This window comes from Pogona vitticeps, chromosome 3 (genome assembly GCF_051106095.1).
Source record: "Pogona vitticeps strain Pit_001003342236 chromosome 3, PviZW2.1, whole genome shotgun sequence".
Lineage (NCBI taxonomy): Eukaryota > Metazoa > Chordata > Lepidosauria > Squamata > Agamidae > Pogona > Pogona vitticeps.
In genome coordinates, this window is record NC_135785.1 from 257631235 (window position 1) to 257640840 (window position 9606).

The 9606-nt window shown below is 50.5% G+C and overlaps 1 protein-coding gene across 1 annotated transcript; it reads left to right on the plus strand.

The window, feature by feature from the left end:
- Positions 1-6343: 6343 nt before the first annotated feature.
- On the plus strand, positions 6344-9244 carry FAM181B (family with sequence similarity 181 member B). Its single transcript, XM_020808163.3, has one exon. It carries the CDS (start codon positions 6799-6801, stop codon positions 8035-8037), a length of 1239 nt encoding a protein of 412 aa, XP_020663822.3. The 5' UTR covers positions 6344-6798; the 3' UTR covers positions 8038-9244.
- Positions 9245-9606: the final 362 nt, after the last annotated feature.

A 9606-nucleotide genomic window follows, 5' to 3' on the forward strand; every position in this document is an offset into this window, starting at 1 on the left:
GGAGTGTGGGATCTCTGCGCAAGCCCACCTGATCACATCTGATTTTCTTCCCTTCTTCAATGTGGTTTCCATGCTTTTTTCTGAATATCACAAACTCTTTCCAGTCCAGTTCTGGCACAGCTTTACACACACACACACACACAGAGACGAAGATCCTGCTTCCCCCCCCGACCCCTACTCCGCTCGCCTTTTAGGTCACCGAGCTTGAAGTGAGGTTTATTTCCCTTTAATTTAACAGCTCTCGCAGCTTTTCCAGTTAAATTGACTGTTCATTATTGAGAGCCCTCCCTCCTCCCTCCCCCTCCCCGGTTTCTGAAGGTCTGTGTGGTGCAATTTAATGAATCCTTGGCACAAAGCTCTCTTTCAGGGAAGGCAAAGAATAGGCCAGCCTATTTAGGTCCTGGAAGGCTGTATGTCAAAGCTTCCCCATAATGCTTGTCAGAGAAGGGCAGAAATTCCCACTGCCGAAAGAATGAGCAAGGAGTCGACTGGCCGGATTGACGAGCAGATTAAGACGCAAGCAGGAAATGAGATTGTATGTTTGGAACACCTGTTTGGCCGCACTCATTTTCCCATCACCGGAGAGAGAAGAAAATGCAAAAACTCAACAACCAGTGTAGACCTTTTTTTTTTAATTGCTCGCCCTGGTTTTGTTCCCTCCGTTGATCTCTTGTTCGTTCCGTCCCGCTAACGACTGGGCGACGAAATTGAGGATTCTACAAAAAATCTCAGAAATCCTACAGAAATGAAGCGAGTTCCAGCCCTCTTTGTCTAATGAGAAGGAGTAGTTTGACCATGAGCAAAATTCCATCCATTGTGGGCCTTGGCATCCTCTTGCTTGGCCCAGTAAAATCTGCTACCTCCCTCCAAGGCAGTTCTACCATGGTTCAAAAATAAATTAGGGATCAACGTCCATTACATGCTGCCCAATGAGCATGTTCTTTGGTCAGTGAACAACCAACTTTTCAAACACAGTGATCAACTCTAAAACCGATGTAATTACAATTTTAAAAATGCACATGATTTAAATGGTCGTAAAAGAATTGTGGTGCTGGAGGGGATTCTTGAGAGTCCCCTGGACTGCAAAGAGAACAAACCTATCCATTTTGAAGGAAATCAACCCTGAGTGCTCACTGGAAGGACAGATCCTGAAGCTGAGGCTCCAGTACTTTGGCCATCTCATGAGAAGAGAAGACTCCCTGGAAAAGACCCTGATGTTAGGAAAGTGTGAAGGCAAGAGGAGAAGGGGACGACAGAGGACAAGATGGTTGGACGGTGTCATCGAATGAATTTGACCAAACTCCGGGAGGCAGTGGAAGACATGAGGGCCTGGTGTGCTCTGGTCCGTGGGGTCATGAAGAGTTGGACACGACTTAAGAACTAAACAAACAAAAGAATTGGGGAAGTGCAAAGGTCTCAGTGTATGTTATGTGCTATCAAATAATTTCCTATTTACAGGCAACCCAAACAATGTTTTCAAAGCATGGGAGATATTTAAGGAGTGGTCTTATCATTGACATGGTGGCGCTGCGGGCTAAACCGCAGAAGCCTGTGCTGCAGGGTCAGAAGACCAAGCAGTCGTAAGATCGAATTCACGCGACGGAGTGAGCGTCCGTCGCTTGTCCCAGCTCCCGCCAACCTAGCAGTTCGAAAGCATGCAAATGCAAGTAGATAAATAGGGACCACCTCAGTGGGAAGGTAACAGCGTTCTGTGTCTAAGTTGCACTGGCCATGTGACCACGGAAGATTGTCTTCGGACAAACGCTGGCTCTATGGCTTGGAAACGGGGATGAGCACCGCCCCCTAGAGTTGAACACGACTGGACAAAAATTGTCAAGGGGAACCTTTACCTTTTACCTTATCATTGCCAACCTGGGGAGTTTCTGTCGCTGAGTGGGGATTTGAACCCAGGTCTCTTTGTGTCCCACTCTGACACTCCATCTACCTCACCCCAGGGGCTTTCACAGAAGTCCCTCCCTGTTGCCAAAATGACCATAAAGTAACCACAAAGTAGGTGCTGGGGCAAACTCTTCTGAAGGAATCTCCCTTAGCTAAAGAGCTTCTACCAAAAAAGGTCCTCTTCTCTATCCATCTTGGAAAAACTACTCTCTCTCTCTCTTTACTGTTAGTCTCCAAACCTCTCAGTCAGCATAATGTGTGGCTCCTTGTATCCCAATTGTATCACACTTGGTGTATCATCTCAAGAAGGATTTCTGAAGATGATCTCAAAGACCAAAAAGCACATATCCGAGGAAGTATTTTTTGGATAATCTGTTTCTATGGCAATAAAAGGACCATAAAACTCCAAACCAGGAATTTGAATTGAACCTAGAAACAGGCTAGAATTCTAAGTAAACCTTATTTATAGATACCTTTCATGCAAGTCATGGAAGGTACTGGCTTAGAATCTTAATAAGCACAAGATAAAAGCAGTGAAAAGCAGTGGGAAAAGGAAAGAAAAATAAGGAATTGCAGAAACTTATTCAATGTACCTAAATGTATAATCAAAGAGCTTGAAAGTTACTTTTCTGGACAGCAATTCCTAGACCACCCCCCCCCCCCGCTCCAGCATGGCCACTGGGCAATGTTGGCAGAATGGTGCTCCTGTAGTCCTAAAAGTTACTCTTCCAAACTCTGCACAATCCTTGGGGAGAATGAAGGGGTAGCCCTGTAACTCTGACCTTTCCTGTATCTTCAAACCCTATTAGTTGCCAACCTATGTTGTACTTAGGGATGGCTGCCACCTAGTGTCTGAAGCTGCTACTGCAGGAATCAAACAGAAGAACTGAAATTAATCTGAGTTAAACACACTGCAACCATGAAAACTGTGCAATGTGGCAAATATGAATCTAGAACCCAACAACGAGGTCAAGAGATACCTAGAACCCTAAATGTGAAGCAGAAGCAGAGGAAATGGAAATTGAGCAAGAGGGCTGTGAGAGAAAAGAATGGCTTCTTTTACGCCAGTTTCTCAGCTGCAGTTGTTTTGTGTTTGAGAACCGAGACCACTTAACAAGTTAGAGCATTATGACAATAGAACCTGTTGCCTTGGGAGGTGCTAAGCTCTCCAACCCTGGAAATGTTCAAGAGAAAGCTAGACAGCCATCTGTCAGATAGGCTTTATCTTGTATTCTTGCATCGAGCCCTATGTGTGTTGGATTTGATGGCCTTACACGCCCTTCCAATGCGATTATTACATGATTCTACGAACTTCTGTGTAGTACAGCTGCAATCATGTGAGCTAGAGCTGAAATGAAATCTTGTACAGATTCAGACTTAAATGGGGAAATTTCAGCGTGGGAGAATTTGGAACATTTCATATCTCAATGCTCTCATGCTTTTATTTCAGCACTGGACAGCATGGGGCACCTTAACAAAGAAATCCATTGTCATCCCTGGGATTCTGTGTCCCGAAACACCATATTCCTCAGGCTGGATTTACTGCTCAAATGAAGATCCCATGTATACTCCTTGGTCTTTTAAGTAAGGTGGAGCCCAGAGACATTGAAATGGATTTCCATGGCGTCAGTGATTCAGGGGTTAAATTGTGGGTCGAGGAACTCAGAAGACCTGGATTCAAATCCCCACTTAGCTATTAAAAAACATATAAGTCCTTGGGTAGCTTTGGATAAGTCACATTTTCTCAGACTGACCTATCGCCCAGGGCTGTAGTGCAAGGGGAGGTGGAGAGACATGTACAGTCATGCCCCGCTGGACGATTACCCCATTCTACAATGAATCCGCATTACGTTGACGTTTTTGTGATTGCTTTTGCGATAACAAAATGATAGTTTAAATGGGGAAATTTCGCTTAGCGATGATCGGTTCCCTGCTCCTGGAACCAATTTTTCACTTTAGCTGTTTGCTGATCAGCTGTTTGCTGATCGTCGGGTTTCAAAATGGCTGATGGCTTTCAAAATGGCCCCCACTATTTTCTAGGATGGATTCCTCGCTATACAGGCACCGAAAATGGCTGCCATATGGAGGATCTTTGCTGGTATTCAGCCCATTGGAATGCATTGAACAGTTTTCAATGCATTTCAATGGTTTTTTTTTCATTTCGTTTGACGTTGTTTTTGCTCTACAGCGATTTCACTGGAATGAATTAACATCGTCAAGTGAGGCACCACTTTATTGCCCTCTTGAGGACACTGGAAGAGAGGGACTGGTAGAATGAATGAATGAATGAATGAATGAATGAATGAATGAATGAATGAATGAATGAATGAATGGGTGGAGACTGCAGTTTTAAACCTTCGAGGGACAGCAGATGGAAACAGGAGGATGCTTGACTTCTCTCCCCACTGACTGTTTTTCCATCCCAAATGGGATATATATTTATTCCTGGAAAAACAACACGGATACAGGGCGGGTAGGTCCACTCTGCGGGACCTGGATCTCTTCTGGGTTTCAGTCTGAACTTTGCAGGAGCCGTTGATGCCCAAATGTGTCCAAAATATGTCTAGATCGTTTGTGCAAATCCCTGACTAAACCCCAAAGGAGACCCCACACTAATGTTACAACCACCAATTCGGGCCCCCAACCTGCTAGTGTTGAAATCCTGGAGCAGAAAAATGGGATCAGGAAAACCAGGGGTTGGGGGTCTGATGGAGGGGTGGGTGGGCTACTGACCCTTGGAGGGGGCAAATAGGATGAACAGGATGACCAGAGTTGGAGGGCATTTCCAGTCCTCCCGGCCTAAAACTGGATTCATCAGCCACCACAGCTATAAAACCCGTGTATGTGGGGAATTAGCCCCTGTTGAACTCAGTGCAACGTATAAACAGAAAGTCTGGAAAAGTTACTTTCTTCAAGGACAACTTTCCATGTTGACTGGGAGATTCTGGGTGGTCTAGCTCCCCCCCCCCCCCAATGATTCCAACTTCTTTGTCGAGGCAGTAATATATAGGATTGCACTGTTGATAAGCTGTAATTTTGTGCCCACTTTTCAGGGAGTAAGCCCCTTAAATGTGTCTTATTTCAAAGAAAAGAGGCATCCAAAGCTGGTGGGTGTTGGAGTTCAAAATCTCGCCTTTTAGTGTCACCTAGATTGACAATCTAGAAAAGAAAATCCAGTGTAAGGAGGTGTCACTGGAAACCAGACCAAGGTCATCCACACTCTTGTATTTCAAATCACCATGTATGGGTGTGGAAGTTGGACAGTAAAGAAAGCTGACCGGGGAGGGGGGAATGATTCATTTGAAATGTGCTGGAGGAGAGCTTTGTGGATACCCTGGACTGCCAGAAAGATGAATGAGTGGGATCCCAGATCAAATCAAGCCAGAACTTTCTTTGGAAGCTAAAAGGTTGAAGCCGAGTCTGTCTTCCTTTGGGCACATCATCCTGAGAAGACAGGATTTTCTGGAATAGACCACAAGGGTGGGAAAGGTGGAAGGCAGCAGGAAAAGAGGGAGACCCAATGTGAGATGGACTGACGCAAGGGGAAGCCACAGACTTGCATTTGCAAGAGTTGAGCAGGGGTGTTATGGACAGGGACTTTGGAGATCCCTCATTCATAGGGTCGCCATAAGACTTGCCAGCACATAACAATTGTTGTTGTTTAGTCATTAAGTCGTGTCCGACTCTTCGTGATCCCATGGACCAGAGCACGCCACGCCCTCCTGTCTTCCACTGCCTCCCAGAGTTGGTCGAATTCATGTTGGTAGCTAATGACCCTGTCCAATCATCTCATCCTCTGTCGTCCCCTTCTCCTCTTGCCTTCACTCTTTCCTAACATCAGAGTCTTTTCCAGGGAGTCTTCTCTTCCCATGAGATGGCCAAAGGATTGGAGCCTCAGCTTCAGGATCTGTCCTTCCAGTGAGCACTCAGGGTTGATTTCCTTCAGAACAGAGAGGTTTGTTCTCCTTGCAGTCCAGGGGACTCTCAAGAGCCTCCTCCAGCACCACAATTCAAAAGCATCAATTCTTCAGCGGTCAGCCTTCTTTATGGTCCAACTCTTACTTAACAACAAGTCGCCATAAATCAGCGGTAACCTAAGAGCAGGGACCAACAACAACCGAGCGGGGAAGAAATCTGGAGAAATGTAAACCCTGCTTCTTTTATGGAGGTGGCCTTGATCTCCCGCCTTGAGCCAAGGGGGTTGGATGGATGGCCTTACAGATCCCTTCCAACTTCACAGTCCTACGATTGATCCTCATGAAGCCCGTTTTGCCAAACCCGCGGATTTCGTTCCATCCGTATAGATAGAACGACGCAGCATCTATCCATCCATGGAAGAGGAAAGATCTCAAGAGGACCAACCACCCAAGAAAGAGTTAAGAGCTCCCCTCCCCCTCCTCTGTCTCGGACATCCCACCCCCCCCCCCGCCTCCTCCTCCTCCTCCTGGCCCCTAAATGAGAAAACGGAGGCGGGTGCGGGGGTGGGAAGCGGTCGGAAGGAAGGAGCGGAAGGGCTCCAGTCCTCCTCCTCCTCCGACTCTCTCTCTCTCCCTGCCCGGTTTGCATCGGTGGCCCAGGCAACGAGCGGCCAGGGCGGACGGAGCCAAGAAGGCAGGTCGGCGGAGAGACGCGCACAGGGAGCGCGCCGGGATCCAAGGAAGGGAGGCAGCGGCGAAGAAGAAGATGATGATGCGGCGCCCGCCTCCGGGATCCTGCCGGCCACAACCTTCGCCCCCTTCTCCGCCTCCCGATCCAGCCTCGAGGGCGTCTTAGGACTCGCACCGAGGACCCGGCGGCGAGGCGGGGATCCGAACCCACCACCTCGGGGTCGCGCTCCGGCACTCGCGATCCTCCGGCACTCGCGGACAGGGGTGGAGAAGGGGGCCTCGATCCGAGGCCATGGCCGTCCAAGCGGCCACTCTCTACCCCCATCATCCTTTCCTCTCCTTCTGTTTTTCTCCCGCGGCGGCGGCGGCAGCGGAGCCGGAGAAAAGCTACGCGGACGGGGGATCGCTTCTGCTCCGCGGGGACGGGAGGGGCAGCGATCCGGGCGACCTCAAGGAAGCCACCCGGGACCTCTTGAGCTTCATCGACTCGGCCTCCAGCAACATCAAGCTGGCGCTGGACAAGCCCGGGAAGTCCCGGCGGAAGGTCAACCACCGCAAGTACCTGCAGAAGCAGATCAAGCGCTGCACCGGCATGATCGCGGGAGGAGGAGGAGGAGGAGGAGGAGGGAGCGGCGGGACCCCCACGGCCGCCCCCTCCCCGGCCAGCCCGGAGGCCGCCTCCTCCAATATTAGCAATAATAATAACAATAATAATAGCCACCCGCTTCAGACGACTAATAAAAAGTCCACTTCGGCCGGCGGCTCTCTATCGCCTCCTGGCGGCAGCGGCGCGCCCAACAAGCCGACGGGGAAGCGGGAAGGAAGCGCGCTGCAGAGTAAGAGTCTGGCCGCCCTCTTCGACTCCTGGCCACCCGCGGCGGGCCCGATCCAGGCGGCCTCGTCCTCTTCCTCGGCGGGCAAAGAAGGCGGATCGGGACCCTCGGGCCCCGGCGGCGGCGGCAAGAAAGTGCCTCTGCGGAACCGCAACCTGCCCCTCTCGTTTTTCACCGAGCCGGCTCCAAGCCGGGCCGTCGGGGTAGAGCCCAGCCTCGGCTTGAAAGACCCCGCAGGGTCCGGACCGACCCCGACCCCGACGACCACCACGACGACGGAAGAGCTCTTCGACCTCCTGGCCGGCCCCGATTACAGCAGCCTGCTGCCGGATCCGAACCCAGAGCCCTCGGCGCCGGGCTTCCCCTCCGGACGGCTCCAAGCCGCCGATCTGGGGCTGGAGCCGGCTTTGTACGAGGCGCTGCTCCCGCTGCCCCACCTGCTTTTCCCGGAGGCTTCCTTGCGCCCCCTGCCGGCGCTTTACCCCGCCGCCCCCTCGGACGCGGCCGGGCCGGGGGCGGCAGCGGCAGCGGCAGCGGAGGGGGTCTCAGCAGCGGCGGCTGCGGGCGCAACTCACTTACCTTCGGCAGCCTTTGCCCCCTTCTTCCCGGACTGCCCGCTCCCGCCCCCTCCTGCCCTGCCCTATGAGTTCGCCCCCGGCCCCGGGTATAACCGAGGGGTGCCTTACCCCAGCCTTTAGTGGCGGGAGAGGAGGAGGAGGAGGAGGAGGAGGAGAAAGGCTCTGGGAACGTGGGGTGAAGGTGGGCAGATCCCTGAAACAAAGGGGTACAGACGTCTCAGTGATGCAACACAATGGGGTGTGTCTGTGTGTGATGGACCCTTAGACCTTTTGGGGTGGACCTTGTTAGCTGTCACCTTCACATGGATCCAGCATGATGCTAGTAATTTAAGACCCATGTTGCGTGCATTCCGACTTAGGGCCACCCTTTCCGTGGTTTCCTAGGTGTATCAAGGACTCGGCAGAGTTCTCACCCAGGTCCTCCCGGGGGTCCTCTGGCCAGCTTGCCCAAGGCCACCCAACTTGGAGGTGGTTCATCAGCTGCTTGGGATCCCCCAGCCTTGGGTAAGCCAAATTGTTCTTGGACTGCGTCCCCCAGAAATCTTGGCTGGCCCAGAGGGTGGGGAAGGCTTCTGGGAATTGCAGTCCCAACAAGAAGATTGATTTGGGCTGGGTGGTCTCCCTGGGAGGCCTCTGGCTCTGCAGCCATGCACACCCATCCACTGAGTTATACCGAGATCCTTCTCTGATAGCCTTAAGGATATTCGTTGAGATCATACACTCTTCAGGGTTGGGGGGCTTAATGCGGGTCTCCCAACATCAGAACTTGAAAACATCTACATCTCTTTTGTACTCTCCTCCACAGAACCCTGGCCATTGTAATCCAAAAGTTTTCCAGGCTGCACCAGGAGTGGATGGACTCCAGTTCCCATTAGCCTTCACCAGCTTAGGGTGAGGGAAGATGGGAGTCGCTGTCTCGGAAAGCTAGCCCTTCCCAACCTTATTTTGGGATGTTTCTCGGCAGATGGCACCTTAGGCTCCCAATCAATCAATCAATCAATCAAAAGGCATATTAGAGCCATATTTTTGTCTTGCCTAAAAAGGGGGAGAAAAGGGGGGGGATGAAAGAGCCGGGGGGGGGGGAACCTGGGAAAATTTAACATTTTCTGGGCATCTCTTAAAATCCTGCAAGGCAGGGCAATGGCGTGATAAACATTTCTGAAACAGTTGTAAACGAGTTCATCCTCATCTTGGAACGGCAGAGCTTAATGGACCCTATGGATCATGGAGTCCAGCCCTTTGCCGAAAAGGCACAATGGGGAATTGAACTCTCAGCCTCCGGTTCAGACCTAAACCGTTGAGCTATCCATCAGGCAGAGCTTGGAAATTTACTTTTTAGATTCCAGCTCTGGGACAGGTTGACTGGGGAATTCTGGGAGTTGTAGTCCTTTCTGGTCTGTCCAGAGTGCATTTAGATGTGTGCTAATTTAGCTTCTTGTTTGCACAGCAGTTGCATACTTTACAGCTGTTTATACCTGTTATTGAAAAAAAACACATTTTCAACATGGTGGTGATACCTTTGGGTAGAGTGGGCGGCATATAAATTAAATAAATAAATAAATAAATTAAATAAATAAAACAAGCATCTGTAATTATGTACCTACTGAACTGCCCCGCCCCCCCCCCGCTAGTCTGGGAGTTAAAATACTGTTGTAAATGCAAGGAAAGGATTAAATAGCATCAGTATCC

Coding starts and splice junctions, on each gene's coding strand:
- FAM181B (XM_020808163.3), top strand. CDS start 6,799: ATGGCCGTCCAAGCGGCCACTCTCTACCCCCATCATCCTTTCCTCTCC.